Source organism: Equus quagga, chromosome 13, assembly GCF_021613505.1.
Source record: "Equus quagga isolate Etosha38 chromosome 13, UCLA_HA_Equagga_1.0, whole genome shotgun sequence".
NCBI lineage: Eukaryota > Metazoa > Chordata > Mammalia > Perissodactyla > Equidae > Equus > Equus quagga.
Window position 1 is genome coordinate 28469073 of NC_060279.1, and position 25762 is coordinate 28494834.

The window sequence follows — 25762 nt, forward strand, 5'->3', positions numbered from 1 at the left end:
AACCTGACAATGTGTCTTTATCCACACCATGTTGTGGTCCAAGAAAACCCTCTTTCCCACAAGCTGCCTTGGTCCAGGCTGCCAAATTCATGAGCTCCCTTTCTTCAAACCCTCCACAGAGACCCCTTTATCTACTTCTAAGCACAAGAATCACATATGTGAGTGAACATTGTGATTGCCCTGTGACTCAGTTTCTTGAAGCCAGAGTCCTGATATCATTGGAAGCCCCACGTCTCCTTTCCCTGAGTTTTACCACACTCAGTCACACACCAAGAACAGACACCACTGGGTCCCAAGCATGCTGGCTGTGCCGTCACCAGCTCTTCTACCAGGAGACTTGACGTGAGTCCCCCTCTTCCCATAGAGGGCAGCTCTGTGAACTGTGCACCTCAGCCCTTCTGCCGTTGTTGGAGGAGGCCCTATTCTGAGTCAGTCAGTAAACATTTGACCCTACTAGGTATGAAGCGTCGTCCTCGGTGCCCCAGGAAATAAAAAGGGAATGGATAGTCAGGGAAAGAAGCTGACACCCACAGATGTGAAAAGACAGGCTGTATTACGACCACCTCATGAATTAGAAAGGGCATGTGTAGGGCTTCCTGTTTCTCCTCATGTCTGGGCGTGAGGAAGGGGTGAGGGAAGACCGCATGGGAGTTTGCTGTGACACTCTTCTTAGCTAGTGGGTCGGTATATCAGTTTTTGTCTTTATTTTTTAAAAGATAAGATGAGAAAAAAGTACCCCTCTCAACACAGCAGTGATGTATGTCAGCTGCTGAAGGAGTTCTCCTGACAGGGAAGGGGCAGGGGCTGGCAGATGGTTCTTTCCTGCCTCTTGCCCTTGGTGTGGGGCCCTGAGTGGTACGTGAGTGACGCCTCACGACCCTCACTCGGGGCAAACAGCAAGATCCACAGGGCCAGTGACCCAGCTTCTTTTGGCTCCTCCTTCTCTCAGTTACAAGCCCAGGTGCCTGTTTTGCCCCGGAAGGGCTTCTTCATCTTGAATCGAACATGGAAGGCATCTCCAGTCCCTGCTGTCCACCGGTGACTCTCGTTTGCATTCACGTCCCTCTCTCCTCTCTGTTCTGTCTTCTCTCTGTCTTCTCTACCTCCTCCTCCTCTCTGCAGGTTCACTTGCTGAAGGACCAGCTAGCTGCTGAGGCTGCGGCGCGGCTGGAGGCCCAGGCTCGCGTGCACCAGCTCCTGCTGCAGAACAAGGACATGCTCCAACACATCTCCCTGCTGGTCAAGCAGGTGCAGGAGCTGGAGCTGAAGCTGTCAGGACAGAACGCCAGTAAGCAAGAGCCCTGCCCAACCTGGCCTCCCCCTGTGGAGGCTCTGGGAAACGCATGTTCTTTTCCCTAAAGCTTTTGGTGGTGCTTTATTGGACCCCTGACCTGCCCTGGTATTCCAGCAGAAAACAAGGGGAACTTTGTTTGTCCCATCCATACACTTCATGGAATTACAGAATGGCAGGGCCAGAGAGGGTCTTGGTTGTCTTCGACTCCAGTGTCCAGACTTGGCCTTGAATGTCCTGGGAGTTGCTACCACATGTTCATGCAGTCTCTCCATGATGGGGGCTCGGGCACTCTACACCCTAAGGCAACGCATTTCTTTCTCAGAGGGATTTTCCGGTCGAAATATACTGAGCACCTATTGTGCATCATGCCCTCCGTGAGCTCTGCAGGAGACGTCAAACCGTACAGTAGTTTACTGTCTCTGCCCCATGTATTTCACAACTGTGTAGCATAGAAAAGACTGGCAGCAGTATATCTACGTAACGGAGAAGGCAGAGGAGTAACTGGCCATTTAGCTCTCTGGTTAGTGGCAGAAGTTACCTGACTCGGGGCCTGAGATGCACAGCCGCCTCCAGGCTGGATTGGGAAGTATTACAAGGCATTGCATCTCCACGCCTTCCTCTCGACTTTGTCCGTGAGTTGGCTGCATGCTCCAAGTGTGTGTTGGCTGTGAACCAACACATATCCATTGGTCGTGTATTGGGCCCGAGACTGTGACAGAATTTCATATATGTGATCTCCTCTAAGCCTTAGAGTGGTAGATGTCCTTATGCCCATTTTACAGATAAGGAAACAGACTCACAGAGGTTAAATCACTAGCTCGGGGTTACAGGACTAGCAAGGTGTGGAGCCAAGATGCAGACTTGGGTTTAATTGCAAACTAATGCTTTCCCTGTTATACCAGTGGTTCTCTCAAACTAGCCCGTGAGCTTTGTACAAAATGGATATTCCCAGGTCCAGCCCACAGAGAGTCTGCATGGGTAGCTTGGGGCGGGGCTGGAACACTGTATTTTTAAAGTGGCCCAAAGGTATGGATGGAGAACCACTGCGCTTCACTGCTCTGGAAGCCTCTCTGGATTTTTGTTTTTGTTTGTTGAGACCCTGCTCTCTCCTAATTAGTGCCAGTTTACAAGGTTGTACTAAACGTTACCGCATGCTTTTCCCATGGCCCTCTCAATTTGTATCTTTTCCCTGTTCATGCCCCATTCAAGGCATCCACTGGCCCCCCAGCTCCTCACATGACCTTACCTGACCTTTACCACGTTCCCGGCTCTCCTCCCCTCCAGCCTGGCACCTCTGTGCCATGTTGGGGGGGGGGGGGGGGGGGGCGCTGGAAGGAAGGGCTGAAGTGCTTAGAGACCCCAAACGCTCCTGAGGTGCCCCTCAGTTGGTCAGGGCGGGGGCCGTCGGAGGGCTGGCTCCCCAAACCACCCACCTTTTAATGTCGCCTGCTCCCCCTCTTGTCTCACCCCGCAGTGGGCTCCCAGGACAGCTTGCTGGAGATCACCTTCCGCTCTGGAGCCCTGCCCGTGCTCTGTGACCCCACGACCCCCAAGCCAGAGGACCTGCATTCGCCGCCCCTGGGCGCGGGCTTGGCCGACTTTGCGCACCCGGCGGGCAGCCCCTTAGGTAGGCGCGACTGCTTGGTGAAGCTGGAGTGCTTCCGCTTCCTCCCGCCCGAGGACACCCCGCCCCCCGCGCAGGGCCAGCCGCTCCTGGGCGGCCTGGAGCTCATCAAGTTCCGCGAGTCGGGCATCGCCTCGGAGTACGAGTCCAACACGGACGAGAGCGAGGAGCGCGACTCGTGGTCCCAGGAGGAGCTGCCCCGGCTGCTGAACGTCCTGCAGAGGCAGGAGCTGGGTGACAGCTTGGATGATGAGATCGCCGTGTAGGTGCCGCAGGGCGGGGAGGCGGAGGAGGTGGCCCGTGGTGTGAGGGGCACTGTCAGGCTGCCGCCCCGGATAGGGGCTGCCTGGCTGTGTGCGCTACTGAGGATGCCCAGGGGCCCGGAAGAGTTTACAGTTTCAGAAAAGGATTGGGATTTTGCTTTGGAGGGTCAAGGGGGGAAGCTATTGGATTCCCAGAGGTGGATTGGCTGGCTCTTCTCTCCTACTTGTGACTACAAGATAGGGAGGGCGGGGCCTTCCAGAGACCATGGCTTTGGGAAAGGGTCCCTCTTGAGGACTACCAGGCTGCTGAAGGACCTGCTCCCCGCCTGCTCCATCATCAGGCTCCTTGCTCTGTCTGTGATGTCCCAGCAGCCCCCTTGCTCTCCCCATCTCCGTGGTCGGGAAGCCATTGGTACCGTCTCAGGTGCTTTGTGTTTGGACATCAGGATGCTACAGTTGCCTACACTTCCCCTGACGTTTATGGGAGGAATTCCTTCTCTAGGCCCTTGCAGATTGTAGAGGTTGAATGCTCTGGGCTATAAAAGACAGGATAGTCCTTTTAGTAGGAGCGTGGAATTAGGATGTGTCATATTGGCTAAGTTTTCAGATGGATTGGATCCGAACACCTCCAGCTGGATGTCAGGTGTTGCTTCAGAGGGAGACTGGGAGTTTAACATGGTTCAGGCCCTTGCTGTGAAAGCCAGTGGGGAGGGCAGCCCCTCTGCTGCCACAGATCACTCAGGTCTGGTTCTTCAGTCTGGAAGCCCTTGCTCGCCTCCTGCCTGCAAGCGCAACTCACCCGCTTGGAGGCTGGGAGGCTGCCCCCTTCTCTCCTGTGTCCTGCCTCAGGGGCTATGCCAGCTGAAGCGTTTGTAGCACTCTCGCCTCTCTGAAAGACTCGGAGCCCCCAGCCTTACCTCTCAACCTGTCCCCTCCACTGGGCAGTAGTGGTCAGTTTTCATTGCAAAAAAATGGACACAGGCTGGTAGCTGAGATGGCTTATGTGCCCTCTTCAGAATCACTGCCACTTAGGTCAGGGACCATAGCCGTGTCACCCTTGACCCATCTCTCCGTGGGTGCATGCCTCGAGCACACCTGTAAGAAGTACCCTGTGCAGTTCTCTTATCTTCTGCCATCTAGGCCTGGCCTAGAGATAACCACTCGGTACAGTGGGCTGATGGAGGCGGGGAGACAAGCTCCTTTGGCTCCAGTAAGGCAATCAGTGGCTGTTAACAGATCTAAAGATGCCTGAAGAGAGAGCTGAGACATGCTCGAGTCATGTGTTTGGGCAATTAAGTCTTCATCCTGGACAACAAACCGCAGACCCAGACTGCAGTATTATTTCAGAGTCAATTGGTAAGGATGTGGTTGCCCCAAAATAGAGTTCTTCAACCCTTACTTTGCTTTATAATTTATATAAATGAAAGTGCAGGTCTTTTCTTATAGCTACAGTTGCATTTCTTCTAGACCAGAAAGTCCAAATTAAAGAATATAAATGCAGCTTTATGTACTGTCCTTGATGTACCAGGGTGTCAGTGGAAATAGGACGAGTACGTGTGTGTATGTGTGTGTATACGTGTGCTTGCATGTACACACATGTGAGGGAAAGTGTATACATGTGTGTAGGCCTGTGAGAAGCGATGGGAGAGAAGAGAATGGGGATCTCCAGGGTGTTTGAATCAACAGTAGGTTTGTGTTCTTTTCCAAACGTGCATTTAGAGAGGGGTGGTTCTGTTTCTTATATTTTCTAATTAACTGTTGGAAGTAGGTCTGGACACACAAGGGAAGGGAAAACCTAGAAAGTGAGATCCACAAAGCTACAGGAGCTGATGTCAGGAATCCGATTTGGCGGAGCCTCGCTAGTTTTTAGAGTTCTAACACAGACTTCCTTGAGTGTGGGACCTCTTAAATCATTAAAATCTTGAGTCTTCAGGGGAGTGGAAGGTCTGGCTTCGCGAGGCCCACTGTCTGCAAGCAGGAGCTGAGGATCAAGCCAGAGGCCGGTGGATTAGGTGTGTGGAATGTGGTAGGAGAGGGCGTGGATGGGGTGGGTGGGGAAGAGAGTTTCTACAACGGTCTTAAAAAGTTTGCAAAGGGAAAGAAGAAAGGAAATGGAGGAGAGATTAAAGAAGTGGAGAGACCAGTTATCTGCACCGTTGACTTGGGACCCATTAGAGAGCCCTGCCCTCGGAGTGCCCCATGGTAGTTTCCGCCTGCCTCGCCCATCCTTTCCCCAGTTCACGCCCTCCCTGGAACACTGGTTTATGTGTTGGCATCCTCCCCAGTGTGATCCAAACCAGGGCACACTGCGGGTATAGAGGTGGGAGACACAGGATGGATCTAGGGGCCTTGAAGGGTCACCAGCCCCGGGGCAGGAAAGGGAACGTTGCAGACCTGATTTCCCAGCGATGTCACCCTGTCCTCCTCCCTCCTTACTTCTTGCTCTGCTAACTCAACTCCTGCCTTTCTCCTTTTTAATCTTTCTACTCTGCGCTATATGGAAGATAAGTGGACACTAGGGGCACCTCCCTTATGGGTCCCTCTCCCAGGTGCCAGCAGACTCTTGGGCACACAAGGCTCTCACAGTTGCAGAGCCAGGAAAGAACTCTGCACAGGATGGACTGTATATTGGGATTGAAAATGCTATTCCTTATATTCCTGCTTACATCAGCGCCCTCTGTAAAGCCTCTTCATAGCCTCACCTCTCTCAGCTGCTCTGGTTTAGGAGTTGGATTCCTTTCATTTACCCTCTGCCTGACTGCTTCCTCCCGCCCCTGCCCCGGAGCCCTCTACTTCCTCTAACTGTTGTGTCGTTAACTCTGTTGGATCAACTCTCTGGGAAAAGATTCTGTTCATGTAAGTGCACTTACTCCCTGGATGTTGTCACTAGTCTAGTGGCTTTTGCTAAATAAACCTTTCTTATTTCTAAACGCTTTTCCATTGTCTTTTCTTGCTTCTTCTATTCTACCTGGTCCTTCTCTCCCCCTAACTTCCACTCCACTTCCCAAGCGGGGTGGCATCAGCTCTGTGACACACGGTTCCCAAGGGTGTGGTGTTTAGAAAGAATTCACATGTTCCTGCAAGGAGAGGAGGAAGGTGGGGCCTTCAGGTATAGTTTATTTGGACCAGCCTTGCAAGGTTAGGTCTACCACCGGGGAGGATTTTGCACCCCCAGGGGACATTTGGCAATGTCTGGAGACATTTTTGGTTGTCACCACTGGGGGAGGGATGGTGTGGGCACGTAGTGGGTGAAAGCCAGAGATGTAGCTAAATACAACGCGCAGGACAATCCCCACAACAAAGAATTATCCAGTCCAAAATGTCCATAGTACCCGGGTTAAGAAACCCGGTCTATACCTGTTTTTTTCAGACTCGCTCAATCCCGGGTCTTTTGAAACTCCAAACGTTGTTGGAATAGATGAGAAGTGGCAGCGAGTTTTGAGTGCTTGAAAAAGTATGACACCGTAGACATTTTCAGATACAACTAAGATCATCAAGATTATAAAGGTTCACTGACTCCCTGACTAAATGTCTGAAATATGTGGCTGGTAGCATTCTCAATGGGCACATTTCAGGAATGTCTATACTGGAGGCAAAGCAGGCTCCTCCCACACCTGCCTGGAAAGACGATGGTGCCATTGCAACCCGGCTCAGCAGAGGAGTCCTGACACATGGGGATATGGGCTTTCCTTTGGGGAGCAGAAAGGAAAGGGGAGGAGGAATGCTGCTAAGGGGGGTGTTAGAGAAATGAGGAGCTGCAGGATCTCGCAAAGCGACTTTCTGGAAACCAGATTCCTTTGGCTAGAACTTTTAGCCATTTTGAAGGCAGAGGGTTTGTTAAGCCTTTGTCAAGCTCAGGCCTGAAGGAAGGTTGGGAGGGTCACATCAACCAGGTTCATGTGCCCTCTGCCCTTTCGGGATGAATGCACTGGACTGAGCCTTATTTTATTATCTGTAAAATGGGGATAAAATATAACACATACAGCTAAAGGCTAAAAGACTGCATTTTTTTTTTTTTAGGATTGGCATCTGAGCTAACATCTATTGCCAGCCTTTTTTTTTTTTTCTTCTTCTTCTTCTCCCCAAAGCCCCCTGGTACATAGTTGTATATTCTAGTTGTGAGTGACTTTGGTTGTGGCATGTGGGACGCCGCCTCAGCCTGGCCTGATGAGCACTGCCATGTCCACACCCAGGATCCAAACCTGCGAAACCCTGGGCCACCAAAGCGGAGTGCATGAACTTAACCACTTGGCCACGGGTCCGGCCCCAACGAGACTGCATTTTTAAAAGGAGACAGGAGGGTGTCTGGCAGTGGCCCAGGCTGGGCACTAGGCAGTTTATTTTCTAATGTACCGGGGAGAAGGGGGAGGCCAGGCCTGTACTGCTCAGTACAGTTGTGTGCAGGGTTCATTTTCCTTTCTTTTGAGGAAAATTAGCCCTGAGCTAACATCTGCTGTCAATCCTCCTCTTTTTGCTGAGGAAGACTGGCCCTGAGCTAACATCTGTGCCCATCTTCCTTTACTTTATACGTGGGATGCCTACCACAGCATGGCTTGCCAAGTGGTGCCATGTCCGCACCCGGGATCTGAACCGGTGAACCCCGGGCAGCTGAAGCGGCACATGCGCACTTAACCACTCTGCCACCGGGCCGGCCCCGAGGGTGCATCTTCTGCTGTGCTGAAACTTTACTCAGAATTCTGTCCTGAGAAATTTGCTGGGGTTATAGTGGCCCTGGGCTTAGTCCCCAACCATTGGATGGCTTTCCCTCTTTTTTTTAACATGTTCTGTGCCTGTAGTACGGGTGCCCTGGAGGAGGGAATGTGGGCTGGGCAGACAGTGCGAGAGCAGATGAGGAGCCAGTTCCTCTCCTGGTTCTCCCACAGACGGTAGTGAGACCATGAGCGGCCTCCTCCTGTCCACCCCCGTCCCCATCCCTGTACTCCCCGAAGAGCCCCATCAAGGGGGACACACATGCACAGTGATGTGTGTGAGGAGAAGCCTTGGAACCCTCAGGTGGCTTTCCCACTTAGGGAAACGAGGTCAGAGTGAGGACTGAAGACTTGCCCGGAGTCACTGATCTGCTCCCTCAGGGAACTGGGCCCTGGGAGTATTGTCAGGGCTGCCTGGAGACCACCTCGCCCCAGAGTGGGCGGGTGGGCCTCCACATGTCCTGGCTCTCGGCCCAGCAGGAGCCTGCAGGTCAGGTAGACTCAGGGACTCTGGCTGGGTGGGTGGAGCCTGGGGAAAGAGCAAGGTGAGGAGCAGGGGATGGTATGCAGGGCTGGGAGTGGTCTCACAGCATGGGGCGTGGTGGGGTTTGAGTCTAGCCTCTTACTCTGTGGGGACGAAGGAACCACAAACGATTTTTCAACAAAACCGTGGTAAGCCAAAGCAGCTCTGCTAAACCATAAAGTGGGGCTTCGGGAAGACTTACTCTGTCACTGGAAGGTAAGGGGAGACCATCCACCCCACCTATTAGCCAACCAGTGGGGAGGCAGGATGAACGGGGAGGGTTGGTGCCAGAGTCTCTGAAAGGAAGTGCCCCACTGTGGTGAAAGGGCCCACTGAGTCATTAGGGAGATGAAATGAGAGGTAAATAAGGCCTAAAAATAAGACCATTGAGCATTCAGCTTTTCTTTTTCTTTTTTTTTTTAACCACATAATGGGCAAAGCAGAGGTCCTTGCTGCATCCCTGATACTCACCTGTTTTTCTGGGTCAGAGCTGGCAGTGAAGTTTGCTCAGAAATGGAATGAGAATCAGGGCTGGGACGTTACTTGGTGACGGGAAGTGCTGTTTTCACGTGTTTCCCTGCCTGTTTTGACATGACTCAACACAGCTGTATAAAGATGCCCCTGGGTCAAAAATGATTCTGTTCTGCTTCAGCCAGAGGTGCCCCTTCCAAGTGAGGGACTGTGGTATAGGTGGCAGGAATGGGTCCCCACCCTCTTTGCCTCTTCTCTGCCTTGTGCTAGGGTATGTCGTCCCCTGCTTCCACCCCTCAGAAGCTCTGACATCTAAGGAGCTGTCAAACTGCAGAGGCTCTGCCAATAGAACCTTCCCCATGCTGATAGGAAAGGACGTTCAACCCTCTGCCCTCAGTGAGCTCTCCCCTAGTGTTTGTGGGGGGGGGGGGGGGGGGGGGGGGGGGGGGGGGCCGGGGCAAGGACTGGTCCCAGGGGACCAGCAAGAAGGCCAGGATCTTAGGGCTGTAGCTCTCAGACTTGAGCTGCGTCAGCATCACCTGCAGGGCTGGTTAGAACACAGATTGCGGGGCTCACCCCCAGAGTCCTGGTTCAGTAGGCCAGAGGATTTCATTCCTAAGAAGTTCCCCAGGGACACTGATACTGCTGGTCTGCACACCTCACCTTGAGAACCACTGTCTTGGAGGATATTACCAAAGTTTGGGTATTGTCTTTATAAAAAAGAGGGGGGGTAGGCCTGGGGTTGCTAAGCAACTGTTAGCCCAAGGGGAAGGGGACGGGGACTCAGGACTGGGAGGGATAGCAGGTGGTGCAGGGTGACCTCAGACTTGACAGAAGGCTGTGACTAACTTCGGTTTATTGACATCTCTCTAGAGACATGAATAGGCTTCAGCCCCTGTTAACCTGAGGGGTCCACTTTAACAAGGCAGCTGCCACCATCCTTCAGGGCTACTTGAAGGCCTGGCAGCTACCGGAGGAGAGCCTGTCTCCCGGCCGGGCCTTCTGCTCCTTGCTCCAGAGGGTTTTGAGCTTGCGGTAGTACACCTTGCAGCTGAAGCCCTCCTTGAAGCCCCCTTTGATGTGGCTCTTGAGGGAGTGCAGGGTGGGGTACATGCGGCAGCAGGCCGCGCACTTGTAGCCATTCTGCTGAGCTGGGTGCCACTTGGAGGCCATTAGGATGTCCCGGGATGTGATGGAGTCCATGGAGTCCAGGCCGTGCCTGGATTTCTTGGTGGCCTCTCGGGGGCAGGGGTTCTCTGCAGAGGAAGAGGATGAGCAGATGCTTTCCGCCATGTCTTCGGGAAGGCAGTTGTCCCCACTGCCCTCGTCCCGCTGCACCTCTGGGAAGCTGTGGGCCTCCAGGTGGCTCTCTTTGTCCGTGCATACGAAGTAGCTGTAAGGGGAGAACCAGGGCCGGTAGATAATGCAGTTCCGTCTCAGCTGCTCCTCATTCTGGGGGTCCCCCAAGATGCAGTCTGCAAAGGAAAGGCATGGGCAGGGGCCAGTGAGGCCTGGGGGCACTGAAGGCCGTGGAATAAGCGGAAGGCAGGCAGGTACCTTTCGTCGCCTCCTCTAAGGATAGACAGACCTCTGGCCTCCTATGATTCCTCTTTCCACCACCAATGGTTGTGGCCATTTTTCCAGCCTCACTGTCTTCCTGCAACAGGCCACTTAGGCAGAAACTACTGCTGTACACCAGTTTGAGAGACAGAAGAGGAGAGGTAGGAGGCCTCCACAGGCCTGTGGGTCTCTGCTAAGCGAAGGACCAGATAGGAGACTGCAGGGGAAAGGCAGTGGGTGGTTCTCTGGTGCGCAGGCACCCTTCCCTGAAAGGAGCAGCCCCTGTCCTCCCAGCCCCTCACCTGTGCCCGCCAAGTCAGAGACGGCCTCACCTGGTAAGAGCACTGTGTTAACCACGCCGTGCCGGAGAGCGCTGCTTTGGTACTGAGGTGGCAGGGCCTGTGCTGGGCTGGACCCCTCCGTGGGTAACGCAGCCTTAGCAATGTCTGGGGTACAGAGGAAGCACTCCAGTGAGCTGAGCAACGTTGAGAGTCCTCTTCTTGCGACCCCCCCAAGACGTACCTAGAGGCTCAGCCTTGGTACTTTCAGGCATCGCAAAGCTGTAGCAAAACAACGACCGCTCTTGCACCCAGCTGGGCCGAGCTATTCCGGATGACACACTGGGGAATTCCAAATGGGGCAGTTTCACTGGGACCTGGGAAAGGTCCTCTCCAATGGAGAATTCAAGAGGTGGACCGGGTAACAGCTTTCTGCCTGGCCCACCCCTCTCTCGACCCTCTTGCAGCTCACTGCCTGTGTGACTTCACTCTGCATTGCACCCGCTGGGTGTCCCCTAGGCTCCAGAGAGGAAGTGAGTCTGGTCCCGGGCTGCATAGCTGTGTTACATGGTCCCTTTGAGGGTGAGAAGCCAGTTTCTCCAATTGAAACATCTCCCACCAACAGCCAGAAAGAGTTCAGGTGGACCCTAGGTGGCTGCTAACACTTGGATAAAAAGCCGACCTGCCTCAAAGCCCAGAGCAGTAGCTGTACTCAGTTTGAGAAACAGTTGTATAAATGTCCTGTGTATAGACAAATGGATGTTTAGAACCTCTCCACAGAGCAATACTTCTCAAACCTTAATGTCATAGGAATCACCTGGAGATCTTGTTAAAAATGCAGATTCTGCTTCAGCAGGTCTGGGGTCAGCCTGAGAGCCTGCATTTCTAACAAGCTCCCAGGTGATGCTGATGTTGCAGGTCCACAGGCCACACTAGCAAGTCCTGAGAGCATCCAGCTTTCTTCCATGATGTGCTCATCAGTTAACCCTGCCTCTTAGGCTCCTCCTGATAGCCTGATACTCTAGATTTCCTCCAGCTTGTCAAAACAGGGCTAAAACCAGCACATGCTCTTTATGTAGACAGACTGTCACCTTGAGATTTCGTGCAGAATTTAGAGAAGAAAACTTGACAACAAATGTTTCCCCCATCCTTCCCTTGCCACAAATAAACAAACAGCAGTAACTACTTATCATGGATGCAGCGTTTTGAAAAATTATTTTCTCCGCATGTGTAATTTCACTTTCTCACTAAATTATGGTCCTGTAACATGATCTGGTAGAATACTCAATTGAAAGCTTCAAAAAACCACATTTTTATGGCCCTTGAGTTTACCTGGCAAGCTGGTGGCATGTGAGGACATAGTATCAGGAAAAGTGCTCAGGGCACAGGAAGAGATTCCAGGTCCAGAGATGCTGAGGAGTGAGAAGTTCTCCATCGTCTGCCGACCATAGAGTATGGATATCACACGCCTGCTGCCAAGAGGCTGGTTGGGTTGTCCAGACGATAAACATTCTGAGCACAGTTGACATCACAAGAAGGTCACATGATTCTACTCACTGGCTGGGTTGTCCCTTTCAAAGATGGGTGGAGTCTGTTGCAAGCAAGATTAAGTTTTTTAAAGATTTTTGTTTTGACTTGTCCTTCTTCAGTGGCCTGCCTTGATGGAGAATACCCAGAGAGAAGGAAGAATATAGTAGAGACTGGGTAGTGGCCTAATCTGTGTGCCCCGCTTTGCTCTTCTCTGTCACTCTTCTGTGTCATTGCTGTCACCCCCCAGCTCTGGGAACCTCTGTCTTCTCTGAATGACATCCTTGCTTTCCTTCTCCATCATCTGCCTGAACTCTGAGCCAGGTATTTTTGTTGTTTTGCTTTAGTTTCTGTTCTTTGGTTTGAGGTGTATTTTTTACATTTTCTTTGGAAATAATTTCAGACATTAAAAAGTTGCAAAAATAAAATTAGTACAAAAACATCCATTTACCCTGTATCCACATTTTCCTATTTGTTAATCTTCTACCTATTTTGCTTTATCGACTCCCTCCCTCTCTCTGTCTCTGTGTGTGTATACATTTTTTTTTCTGAGTTATTTGAAGGTAAGTTACAAACGTAAAGTCCCTTTGTGCCTAAATACTTCAACGTGTACTTCCTAAGAATAGGGACCAGATATTGTTTTAAATGGTTGGTGCTATTTTTAGCAAATGACTAAAACACAAATGGGTGGCTTACTCAACACTGTTTTGCTCATCATAGGCAGTTTGCTGGTGAGACTGCAGACTCCAGAGTGGCAAGGTCGCCCCTTCTCTTTGCTTCACTTTTGTCATAGAACAACCTAGCACGCTAGAGAGATGTGGAATCAGGGTGAAAGCTGATGATGCTGCTTTGAATATAAGCGGAAGGTGCCCCACTCCAGGTACTCACGACAGGTGTCAACTAGTTACATGCAGTGCTTTGGATCTAAATGTGGATGTGTTTATGCTGTGAGGGAAAGAGCTGGCCCGCTCCGTGAGGAGCAGTGGGCTCCTCTGCAGTGTGTGGAGTGAGTATGTGAGCTTCGGCACACGAGAGCCCAGAGTTGTCTTCCTGTCTCTTATTTATTCATAGTGTTTACACATTTCCCGGACTGTGTAGAGAACTTGATTTCCTTGTGTGCCTCCTTCATAGCCTGGTTTGGAACATTAGAACAAGTTGGAATGTAAATTGATGCCATGCACTCTGGAAAGTTTGAGGCTCTTTGCAATTTCCCTTGGCCATTGTGGTAGAGAAAAAGATCATGGGTCTGGGAGTCAGCATGTGTGTGTTCTCATTCCCTCTCCGCCACTAGCTCCCTGTGTGGTATTAGGCAAACCTCTCTGCCACCTGCGTTTCTTTCCATTTTGTTAATTTAGACAGTTGGAGTAGGTGAGCATCTTCCTGGTCTAAAACCTAGTGATTTACATGTGGAAATGAGACAGTATAGTAATGAGTGGTGCACACAGGATCCAGAAGGCTTAGAATGTCATCCTGCCTTGGCCGAATACCTTCCTCCTAGTGCCAGCTGGTGGAACTTCAGAGATACTTAATGTCGAGAGGGCTGAAAATATTGGGGGAAATATGGGAGGCCACATCAGCCCCTGTTTGTAGAGTTTTTAAAATAGAACTCTGTTTTGGTTTAGTTATTGAAAAGTTTATGGGAACCTGGTTATCCAGGGTTTGTTATACTCCTAGTCGCAGGGCCTGTGTCTTGCATGCTGTATCCTCTCGGTATTTTGTTGCTGGTGGCCCAGGCAGAAGGTGACACTCTCGAAGTGATCGGCCACTACATAAAATATGTCTCTCTCTCTCGTTTGTTTCCCACCTGCTTTCCGAGCCCCTTTCTCGGACAGGTAAGACCATCTTTCTTATGGATGACTTACGCCCCCAATGCTCCCCTCTGCTTGGGTTTGTGCATGTCGGGGGGGTTCTGTTGGGAGGGCCACTCAACTGGGGTCCCATCATCTTTCTTTCCACCATCGCCATTATTTCCTGAACCATCAAGCTTCCAGCCCTGAGGAAGGGAGGGACAGGGTGCAGGGTCATTAGCGCAACAGCAGGAAAAGGGCGTACTGCACATCCCTTGGATGTGGAGATGGAGGGAGCCCCAGCCAGAGGCCCACTTTGGAGGACAGGGCAGTTTGTCCCAGTCTGACCTCAAGAGCCCCTGTGGACCACTGCCAGGGGAGGGGTTTGGAGTGGCTCTTGTAAATCGAAAAAGGCTTGGGAACAGTTTCTCTACAATATCAGCCCATAATGCAGTCAGTTTTTAAGTATTCATATAAAAAGTCAATTAAACTAACTTATTAAATGCTTACTATTGTGCAAGGCCCTATGCTGAGCATTATAGAAAATAAAAATCACTTCAGATGCCACATCCCCTCGAGGAGCTTACCATTTTATTACAGAGACAAGATATATTTACCTCAAAGACTTAGAGAATGGTAAAGAGAGTGTGTGATGGGCTATCTTTAAATTACTTAAGAATTCAGTGTATATCTTCTGAAGGGAAGAGAGCAAGAAATACAGGATATCCAAAATGGTGCATTATGCAGAAGTTACATTTATTCTAATGTGTTTTTAAAATAATAATGGGGCTCACAATTTACAAATCACTTTGACAGAAGTTTTTGGTCCATATGCTTTTTGAAATGAGTGTGACTGCTCTGAAAATTCACTTTAAACCAATAAGGAAACTGCCACGGAAGTATCTTAGCCAGGAAGTGGGGGGATTTGCCTTCCCCAGCGTACCTCTCTTGAACATTTGCTCTCCTTTCATGGTGGCCCAAATACTTTTCTGGTTTTGGAGAAAAGAGTTAAATGCTTTAGTTTCCGAGGGCTCCTCTGCCAGTTTGCAGATTTCATGATTAAAGAAAAATTAGGAGCATGTGGGATATGATAGGCAAATTATGCAAAAGTGGATGACATGGCAAGACACACTCTTAGGAGAAGAATCAGGAATTGATAACCCTGTCGTAGGGGTGGGCTGGGAACTCCTGCTAGTGTGTTGGGTCTGTACCTGGAGCCCAGCCAGCCTGAACCGATCAGTTCTGCGCCCCGTATCCCAAGGATGCTCTGATTGCGTTCCCCGGCACATCCCGCCTGCAGTGGTGCTTTCCCTATGCGTGGGTTGGGGCGGTTACAGAGGTGAAGGCTGTGGGGTTCATCCCCACAGAGGAAGAGCTCCACTCCTCTTCCCACAGCTTCCTCCTGCTGCCCAAAGACCCTTAGACTATGGCTTATCTAGGTAGTTGGCTCAGAAGGGATATCACTGCTGAAACCGCAATAAAGAGAACTGTTCCCCTGACCCAAGACTCAGCAGCGCAGGGCGGAGAAAACTGCTTTATGCGAAAGTTCGACAGAAGAAAAGATCCACCTTGACCTCAGTTACTCTTAGGAAGACTCATCGAGAATAGGTACTTGGCAGAGGTCTTGACTTGGAGAGGAGCCTAGTGACCTCCTTCCCCGAGACTGACAAAATGTCTGGGGCAGTTGGTAAGGACAGAAAGCACAGGCCTGCTTCCAAGGCCCCAGAGAGGGTCTGACTACCTTAAGGACTGAGAGGGATTTCCAGGTGAGGAGAGGATGCCCGGATGTGAGTGCATGGACAGCATGGCTTAGAGCCCTGAGCTCTAGCCGTTCCAACTACAAACCTTGGGGCTACAATCTTGGCCTCCACAATTCTGCATCTGCAGAACGGGTTTGGCAAATCAATTCAAGATACTTTTGGAGCACCTACTATGTGCTAGACCCAGGCCAGCTGGTGAAGATACAAAGATGAATGAGACCTGGCCTCTGCCCTGCAAATATTTACAACCCAGTGGGTCTACATCCAGCCCTTTGAGTGAATCGTTCTAGCCAAAGGGGGACTGTCTACCAGACACATTTAGGCAACCGTTCTGTGATCCAAGCCTGGGCAAAGCAGTGAAGGGACCCGAGCTTTGGGTTTAAGTATTTGTATAAAAAGTCAACTAAACTAACTTATTAAATGCCTACCGTTGTGCAAGGCCAATAGTTCTAGCCCCTCCAATAATTGGCCCTGTGATCTCAAGCCTGGCAGTTCATTGTTACTCTGAACCCCATCTTCCTCATCTATCAACATATATCTTACCAGGCCCCACCTCGCTAGATTGCCATGAGGATTAAGTGAGCTGGTGTTTGTCAAGCTCCTCCTGCTTCGTTGGCAGCGAGTACTTGTCCATTTGGTGTGACCTGGTTCTCAAGCACCACTTAGCCTCTCTCTGCCTGCTGCTGGCCCGTTCTCCCAAGTTCTACCTCAGGAGAAGTGAGCAACTGCTGGCCCACTTTTCCGTGGAGAAAATGTTCTCCACACATGGCTTTTCAGTGGGGAGCTTCCGCTCCAGGCCTCGCGTTTGCCATCCCTCCACTGGCTTCTGTCCCAGGGCTTGAGTCAGAGAGCTCAGCGTGTGTTCACAGCTCAATGTCATATAGCATTGCTTCATCCTCATTTTTTCTTTACTTCAGACCCAAGGTAAGGGTCAAGGTCAAGCTGTGAGTCAAGGAGGTAGGTTTAAGGGGAGAAGTTAGCTTTTTTATGGCTCGAGTTCATCACTGATTAACTTGATTGGGACAGTACTAGAATTTCTAGTCCCACATCCCATCAAGAAAACTGGATGGGAAGGTTCAAGAGTGTCTTTACTGGCTCTTTCGTGACTATTTCCAAAGCCCTGTGAAGTTACAAGTTGTGGGCGTGGCATAAGGAAAAGACAAGCCCCACTGCCCTCTACTCACCGGCTCCCTGTCTCTCCCTCTTTGTTCCTAGTGGACCACAGCATGTTTGAGAACTTGAACACAGCCCTCACGCCAAAGCTCCAGGCGAGCCGCTCCTTCCCCCACTTGTCCAGGCCCGCGGCCCCCAGCTCTGCCGCCCTCGCGTCTGTGGAGCCTGGTGGGCCGGGACTCTGGGTGGGCAGCAGCCAGCACCTCAAGAACCTGGGCAAAGCCATGGGGGCGAAAGTTAATGACTTCCTGCGGAGAAAAGAACCCTCGAGCCTGGGCAGTGTGGGCGCGATGGAGATCAACAAGACAGCAGGGGCCCAACTGGCCAGTGGGGCTGACGTGGAGGGCGAAAGGTGAGTGCACATCTCCCCTCGCACCCAAAAATCCCTACGGTTCTGTGGACCCACTGGAAGAGAGTCACAGACAAATGGGAGAAAATGACCCTAAAGGGGGGTGAAGTTGTCATGGGAACAATAGCTGACCGATTGGGCAATGTTAACGGGAGCTGACTTCACCCTCCATAGCTGTAGCTAGCATTATGAGTGCCTGTCGTGTCTGAACGCTGTGCTACACCCTTCAGCTGCATTCTTTTACCTCCCCCTTACAGGAGCCCTCTGTGGTAGGCTATATTTCCATTTTGCAGATAACGCAAGTTCACAGAGGTAACATGAGTAGCTTAGGATTACAAGTTAGTAGTTGTCAGAGCTGGATTCGAACCTAGGTAGCACCCAGAAGCTCCCCAGGTGGGTTCTGAAACCCAGCCATACCTGTGAACCGTGGCCCTGACTGCTCATAGAGGAGTGAGTGTCTGTCAGAACCCACAGGGGCAGGGGAGGGAAACTTGTTTTAAACCCTATGCTCCCGAGGTGGTAACGTCCTTTACCAGGCTGATTGCATAGGTTCTGTGGTGACACAGTTGACTGGGGGGTCTCAGCGTTAATGCTCTGTGCTGCTCTGAACACTAAGTGAGGTTGTGACAGCCTGAAAGCCTGTTCTTGTGCTCAAGCTGCTGAGACCTGTGCGCTAAACCGAGAATGAGAGCCCGAAGGTAAAGCGCTCACCAGGTGGGTGAGTCCAAAGTGCAGTTGGAGTCAGAGAAGCAGGAATGCAGCAGGGACTGGTGTCTCGCCGTTCTTAAAGGATGTGTGTTTATTGTCATCCACCTTACAGGTCAGCCCTGCAAGAAGCGTTCCCTCGGCTGGATCCTCCACCTCCCATAACCAGGAAGCGAACCCCTCGGGCTCTGAAGACCACTCAGGACATGCTCATTTCATCGCAGCCTGTCCTAAGCAACCTAGAGTGTGGGACAGAGCTGTCCCATGGGCAGCCCCAGGACACCCCTCCCACTGCCCAGCCTGTCCCAGCAGACGCTTCAGAGCCAGAGGCCTCCATGGAAATGAGGGATAGGGGCGAGGCTCTGCCCAATGGAGAGGTTTCCCTGTCGGTACCTGACCTAATCCACAAGGACAGCCAGGACGAATCCAAGCTAAAGACGACTGAGTGCAGAAGGGCCTCCTCCCCTGGCCTCATGGAGAGAAATGGCCTCAAACTCAGCCTGAGCCCCATCGGCCTGGCTGAGTCACTGGAGGCCAGCAGCCCCCATCCTCGGGCACGGACCTCCAGCCTTGACAATGAGGGCCCTCACCCAGACCTGCTGTCCTTTGAGTAGAGCCTCTTCTCATCCCTGCTGGCCACCCCCCTTCCCCTCCGCTTTCCCCTCCCCTGTGCACCCTGGCCTTTGCCCCAGCTCCTCCGTGCCCTTTGCACAAGGCACCAGCAGAGAGCCGATTCTCTCACACAGGCCGGTACAGGGCCAGAAGTCCAGGAGTAGTCCTAGTTGAAGAGTCCATCTGTAGAATGGCAGAGGGACTGGGGTGCCGTCCCTCATCCTCATTTTCCGTAAGCTCCTCTGGGTGCCAACTGCAGACCTTGGATGTTGGAGCTCCTCTGCTCCCGAGTTGCCCTGGCTTCCCATTGAATGGCAGGGCCACCAGCCCTGGATAGGGGCTTGCAGGGGTTCTGTTTGCCTGTCTCCACATGCTGCCTGCTCCCCTGTTCTTCTTGCTCCTCCCTGGTGGCTTGGGAGGCCTCCTGCCTCAGGGGGAATTGGGCTGGATGAGGAATGATGGGCCTGGCTTGAGGATGGTCCAGACCTAGAAAGCCACATACCCTGAGCACAGCCCAGTCAGGGCTCCTCCTGATCCCAGCACGGCACGGGCCCCTGGTTGTCACCTTGCCTCTGCCCCTGTGGCTGTGGACCAGAGAAGATGCTTACCAGGCCTGAGACCTTGAGGCAGCCTTGTTGCCTGGGGCTCTCAGGGTGTTTCCCCGTCTGGCCAGATGGAGAAGGCAGTGAGCACTCCCTGGGGCAGGGCACAGAGCCAGCCACCGAGAGCGCCTGCCCCACGTGCCTGTCGGGGCGAGGCCTTGGGGAAGATGCCGTGAGCAGCTACACTTAGGGTCCTGCACAGAAGGAAAGACCAGGGCTTCCCTTGCTGTGAGTGAAGACAGGGCCTGGCAGGCCCAGCAGAAGCAGCAGAGTATGTTCTGGTCTTGTTTTGGCTGGGGGAGCCAGGAACTTGGCTTTCAGGGCGCTGGTCCCAGGAGAACCCAAGCAGAAGTAGTGGAGAAGGCAGTGAAAACAGGACAAGGAAGGAGCAGTCACTGGGGGTCAGAGCAGCTCTTCAGGGACCTCCCACAGCCTGAAATGACGCAGTTCTAGGCTCCAGGCATGATAAATGCCTGAGCCAGAGTGAAGGATGTGGGAGAGGGGAATGCGATGAGGCGCAGCCGTGGAGGTGCACTACTGTCTGTTAAGTGGAGGTGCTTTGCTCTTGTGTTGAAACTGCCTGAGCCTCCTGCCGCCCTGGTCTCCCTAGAGGGGCCTCTCGCCTGCCTTTCCCTGGTCCTGATGCCTCACCTGTCCTCTCTCAACCTGCCCTCAGGATCTCTGTGACTCGGTTCATCCAACCCCAACTGACTCCTGCCCTCCTGGGTTAACCCACTTTTGTGTTCCTGTCTCCCACCAGGGGTCCTGTCGTGCTGTCTTCCTGTGGCCAGGAGACCCTCTCAGGGGGTGATCCCCACCCTGGGGGCCTTTGCAGCAAGAAGAGCACATCCCTTTTCTTGAACCGGGTGGCAATTCCCTGGGAGAAGGCTGGGACTGCCACATCCTGCAGGCAGGCCACTTCCCGTGACTTCTGCTGCATCCTCTTTTCATTGTTCGGCTTCCACCCATGAGCTCCGGGGCACCCAGACCTCACTTCCCACTTCTTCTCATTACCTGGTTCCTGCTCCCCTCCCCGGCACCTCTGCCATGTAAAATGTCCAAGCTGACTCCTATAGACCTGGGAGCCTGTGGGGGCAGGGATCGCCAGGGTGCGGCCGCCCTCCCTGCATTCTTGTTTCTGCAGCCGTGCAGCCTTCCCACAGCACTCCCACCCCTCTTCTTCTACCCTGTCTTCCATCACCCTGGCAAACAAGTCTTCACTGCATGCTCACAGTGAAGCCTTTTCTCCCCTTCCCTGCAAGGGTCCATCCGTGCCAGGCACCTTGCAGGCCATGGTGAGGTGAGCAGGACGTTACTGAATGTGTAGATCCTGCCTTACTCCAAGAACATCACAAGGATGCGATGTCTGACCCTGATGCTCAGAGACTCTCAGGACTAGCATTATTTGGGGGCCTGTGAGTTTTCCCAGAATGGCTTGGGGTTTGGCACAAAACAGAGCTGGGGATGTGGGGGCAGAGAGCCTGAATACCCATGCTGGAGGCTAGCCCTTTGATCTGAGCTTCCATACCAGAAGCTCTATTTGCTTCTCTAATGGGGAACTTAGCAGCTACCTGCACTCTGGGGCTCCCTCCCCCTCCCCCCAGGGACCAGGTGGCTCTGCCCAGGTGATGTCGTAACCACAGGCACAGATGTTGTAGGCCCAGGCTGGCTTAAGCACCCTGTTCTGCTCCCCACACCCAGCCACAGCTGAAGTCCTGGCCCTAAGGCCCAATATTAGCACAGAGATCCTACGAGGTTGTCCCAGAACCATTGCCAGGGTGACCTCAGAGTTCCTCAGACTCATGTCTGATACTGAATAAGAGGCCGTGGGACCCCGCTCTAGTCTTAGCTGACCTCTCTGTGATCTCCACCTCACTGTCCTCCTGCAGCAGGGGTGATGCTGCAGCCTCGGGGGGGCCCTCTGAGGCTGAAATCTGGTCCTAGATGCTGTGGAAGTTGTGTGGTGCTAAGGGCTGAGTGCCACCCAAAGGCCCACAGAAACAAGGACTTTTAATCCTGCTTAGGGCCTGGGCTCAGCCCAGCTCTTCTACCCAAAGCCTCACCTGGCTCCCTGTGTCTGTCTCAACAGCCTGACCTTCCTATGATTGTAGCATGGCAACCACATGCCCCAACCCCCACCACGTGTATGCACACACACAAAGCCCTCAGTCCAGCTTCATGGCCCTTGGTGGCCCAGTCTGCCGAAGGGCAGGGTAACAAGGAGAAATGAAGAAACAATCATCTAGGTCCCCATAAGGAAGTTGGGGCCACAGAGTCTCTTCTCCCCCAACCCCACTGTAACCCCATACTCAGCACATAGCTTTATCCTGATAGATGACAAGGTGAGCTTCCAGAACCTGGCAGGAGGATGGCACATTGCCCTGCACGGAGAGAAATGTGTCTGTGTTATGTATGTGGATGATATGAAGCCGGACATGCATGTAATCCGTCGACTTTTAAAGAATAGAGAGGTTGGCCCCCATTTGGAGAAAGAAGATTACAGATCTATTCTGAGTATTTTCTAGAGATTTTCTATTTATATTTTTAGTAATTTTCTGGTAGAAGGACACTGCGCAATAAAATGATTTGGTTTGGTTTCTCTGCGTCGTTTTTTTCTCCTGACTGATGGGAATTGGTTGGTTTTCTTCAAGCCTGACTTGTCGGCCAGGGAGCACTGGCGTTTTGCTTTGTGGGCCTGGAAGAGTGAAACTTGAGGGTGATAGAAATGTGAGGGAGATGGGCGTTGCCGACAGCCGCCAACCTGAGACCCTTGGGGGAGAAGGATCTCTCAGGATATGCCATCGTGCGTTCCCCTAACTGGCTGCTATGAAATTGTCCCTCTTCCAACCCCACCTGTGGCTGTTTCAGGAGCTTCAAGGTGATGTGCACAGGTCAGACCCTCCTCCTCGAGAAGAAGCAGGGCGGAGGTGCAGGTGATCCCCAGATGGTCCTCTAGGCCAATAACTCTTGAACTGGGCTCCATAGCCGCCTTCCACCAAGGAGAGGACAGAGTTACATGTGTGCGTGTGCAGACCTCATTCAGAGAGGGACCAGAGTCTGAGTCATCATCAGTAAATGTCAGTGAAATCCCAGGGCTGCTGACAGGCCTTCTCCCAGACTGAGGCAACCCTGACGCTCGCTTACTGAGAGAATGTGGCTTGGAGCAGAGCTAGCCTGAGCCCCTTTGCCCCCCTGCTGCCCCCAGGCCAGTGTCAGATCCAGGGACCCAGAGGACTCACACAGCTGAGAATCAGCCAGGCCTTAAACTTCCTTAAAAGGGAGAAAATGGAGAAGAGACAGGAAGGGGAAGGAAAAGAGGGGTTTAGTCCGTTCACAGAAGCCACACACGTTTCTAGAGGAGGAAGGATGGGGCCTCTCCGCCCCGCCCTGCCATGTGCCCCGATGACCATGCCGGGGGTTGGGTTCTTCAGTTCAGCACACAGGGGTCCCTGGCTCCACATCGGATGTGCCTTGTGCATGACACTAAGTTTCCAGGCCTTTTTGCATGGAATTCCACTCCTACACTTCATTACTCAGAGGATGGGCAAGAGAACAACGGGTGCTCTAAGGTCGCTTGCTTGCTCTGCAGTGGGGCACGGCATGTTGTTCTGGGAAGGTAGGAGTAATGCAAAAACCAATCCAACGTATTCCATGCATGGGAAAAAGGCATGGAAAGTACAATAGCAACTCTTTCCTTTAAGCGTAAGCTCCAGCAACTTTCCGTCGGGCGACCTCTCCCATTGGATGGCTTCAAGATCGGCTCTGCAGTCACTCAGGTGTGAAATGGGCCTCTAATATGCCTTTCTTTCCCACTATTATGCAAAGTAGTTATTTTTGGCTCAGCTCAAATGTGAAGAATTGGAGTGTAAAAATAATTTTTAAGAAAATTTTTAAGTGTAAAAATGGATATGCATATGTCATGTTTTTTAATGTTCTGCTCTAAGCCGAGCCAGTGGTCTAGAAGCTGGTGTACAAAGATGCATTTATTCACACAATATATCCAAGCCCCTACCATGAGCTAAGTGTGTTGGGGCACTGTAGTAAGGTTGACGGAAAAGGGGTACGAGATTTCTCTCTCTCACTATGCTGACGTGGGTGGTGACGCCATTGTACCTACCCTCCCTGGCTTCATGTTAACAGGCTATGTTAGCAGGACATGAAAATACAATGGAAGCACCAAAGGGAGGGAGGGTTCATTTCAACTGAAGGAGTGTTCCTGTCCTCTGAGCTTAATCTGCCTGCAGTAGTTGCTGAAGGAAACTAATAATCCAAGGTCATCAGGAAACCCACTTCATTCCTGAAGTCCCCATGGGCTGGTAGGGGACCCCAGTGGGTATCCAGAATTTAGTGAGTGAGTTAATCCAGGACTACATCTCAGATGCTGCCCCAAACTCAGACAATTCCTTCTCGGTCAATTTACTCTGCTCTCAGACCTCAGAATTCCTTTTAAGTCAGTGAATCCTGGGCATGTTCTAGAGCTCTCTGTGCTTCTACTCCCTGTCCCCTCTCCAGCCCAGTCTCCACCACAGCAGAGCTTCCCAGTCCAGCCTGGCAGTGGGTGGTGGTAACTCAGCCATGGCTTCACTTTGAGATTCTGGCCTTCAGGGTCCCCTGGGCTTCACTCAGCAGTGTCCCTGCTGGGCCCACCACTGAGTTTGGGGTACACCATCTGGAGCTCCCGCTGTGGCTCCTCTGTGTGTGGGAACAAGTAATTAAATCCACACAAAGAAATAAAGCCCTTGCAGATGAATCCCCCCCCTCCCCCGGGACAACTTTATAAGTGCTGATGGCATTTAATGTCCTTCATCTCTGCCAAGGAAATCTACTCTGGAAACTTTAATTGAAGTTGTCCAGTGAAAGCATCCTCGAGTGCTTTACCCCTCCAGGACGCCCTCCTCCCTGCTGCCATTTGCACCGGGAGCACTCGATTAAAACCCAGAGTCCCCCACCACTGACTTCCTACTAATGAGAAAATTCCTCTGCGTTCCGTATCCAGGGCCAGACCCTCCTGAGATTCAAATCCTCTTTGTGTCCAGCTTATGTCCAGCTGCTGCCATGATAAACAGTCCAACTCCAGGGAGCCTGGGGAGGCTCTACCCCATGAAACGAATCACTCGATTATTGACCACACAGGGAAGCAAACCTGAGGAAATGTGTAAGGACCAACTCAGACACACCAGGCGGGCTACTTTCTGTCTGGTGGGAGGCGCCTGGGGAATCTGTCAGTTACAGAGTAGGAAACACTGCAAGTGTTTTTCCCTTGGAATAGACACACATGCACATAAAAATTCCCCCAAACAAGCAGCAATCTCCCAACATACTGCAATTTTGTTTTCTTTTTTACTGTTTAACAAGTCAGTGGTTTCCAGTGCCATCTGCTTAGCTACCTTCTTCCTTAAAGCACCTGCCATGTTCCCACCTTTTCCTTTCTAGGCTCTAGTTTATTATGTAACTCCTGTCGCTTTGGTCTGGTGTTGAAGCACAGCCAAGTGTTCAGCCTGCGCTATGGGCTAACTCACAGCAACTTATCATATCTCCCTGTGGTTACCTTGGGAATGGTCCAGGCCACCATGAGGCCAGTGAAGGAGCAGCCTGGCCTTTTGAGACAGAGGGAAGTCAACCCCATTAGCCTGCAGAGGGCTTGCAGCTTTGGTCAGTGGATGAGCTCCCTCTTCATCCTGAGCCCACAACGGACAGACCCAATTGCTGAACAGGAAAACTTGGAACAAGTCTGGACTACCATCTTGCCTACCTTCCCAGCAGTCTCTGGGTATCCAGTAAATTCCATTTCTGTCAACCTTCCTTTCTCAGTTTAAATCCTGGGTCCTCTGTGGCAAGAATTGTCAGAAAGGCTTTGCAGCATACCTGATGAATTCTCTTTAGACCTGGCCAAGGTGTGACATTTCTGGGAGCTGGGTCTCCTAGAGAGACTGTGTGGGCCATCTAGGAAGTGATCCTACATGTAATAAAGCTAAAGGATGAGGCTGTGGTCAGCATCCCTGCCCGTGCCTCTCCCCAAGTCGCCCTGACTCATCAATCAGCAGTTATGTAGGTGGTATAGGTTGTGACTAGGCTGGGGAGTCTTCTTCGAAGAGCTTGGGAGAGGTGTGAGACGGGTTCTCTGCACTCAGTCGTCTACAACCCAGCCCCGCCTACCTTGCCAGCTTCATCTGCCACTACTGCCTCCATGCTTCGGTACACCAGTGCCCCAAACTGCTCAGAACTGCCTCCATGCCTTTGTTCCAGGCAGTCTATCTGCCCAGTCACCCTCTGTCTGCCTTTCTCTTTCCTCTGACTTCACCAGGGTATGTTAATTCATCCTCCAAATTTCAGCTCAGGCATCCCTTCAGGATTCCTTCCTGAACATCATCCCCCAACCTGTTCTCTGCTTTTTCAGTAGCATCCTATGCATTTCTCCATCATGGCACTTGCCAAATGACGTGGAAAGTAGCTGCCTTGTGGCATGTCTCTCCCACAAGTCTCTGAGCTCCTGAAGGGCAGGGACCGTGTCATCTTCATGTCTCA

The 25762-nt window shown here is 52.0% G+C and overlaps 2 protein-coding genes across 6 annotated transcripts in view; one reads left to right on the plus strand and one right to left on the minus strand.

The window, feature by feature from the left end:
• Positions 1-21834, plus strand: part of LOC124250855 (carboxyl-terminal PDZ ligand of neuronal nitric oxide synthase protein-like) — a 213165-nt gene extending 191331 nt beyond the window's left edge. For all 5 annotated transcript variants that reach the window (XM_046683119.1, XM_046683118.1, XM_046683115.1 and 2 more), the window contains 4 exons: positions 1123-1288; positions 2769-2921; positions 17012-17321; positions 18139-21834. In XM_046683119.1, the coding sequence (XP_046539075.1) occupies positions 1123-1288; positions 2769-2921; positions 17012-17321; positions 18139-18637 (1128 nt within the window). In that variant the 3' untranslated portion in view covers positions 18638-21834. The remainder of the gene's footprint in view (positions 1-1122; positions 1289-2768; positions 2922-17011; positions 17322-18138) is intronic.
• Positions 9734-12157, minus strand: SPATA46 (spermatogenesis associated 46). Its single transcript, XM_046683121.1, has 3 exons — positions 12055-12157; positions 10777-10890; positions 9734-10359 (listed from the first exon to the last, which is right to left on the minus strand). The coding sequence occupies exons 1-3, from the start codon at positions 12155-12157 to the stop codon at positions 9833-9835; spliced, it is 744 nt and encodes a 247-aa protein (XP_046539077.1). The 3' UTR covers positions 9734-9832.
• Positions 21835-25762: the final 3928 nt, after the last annotated feature.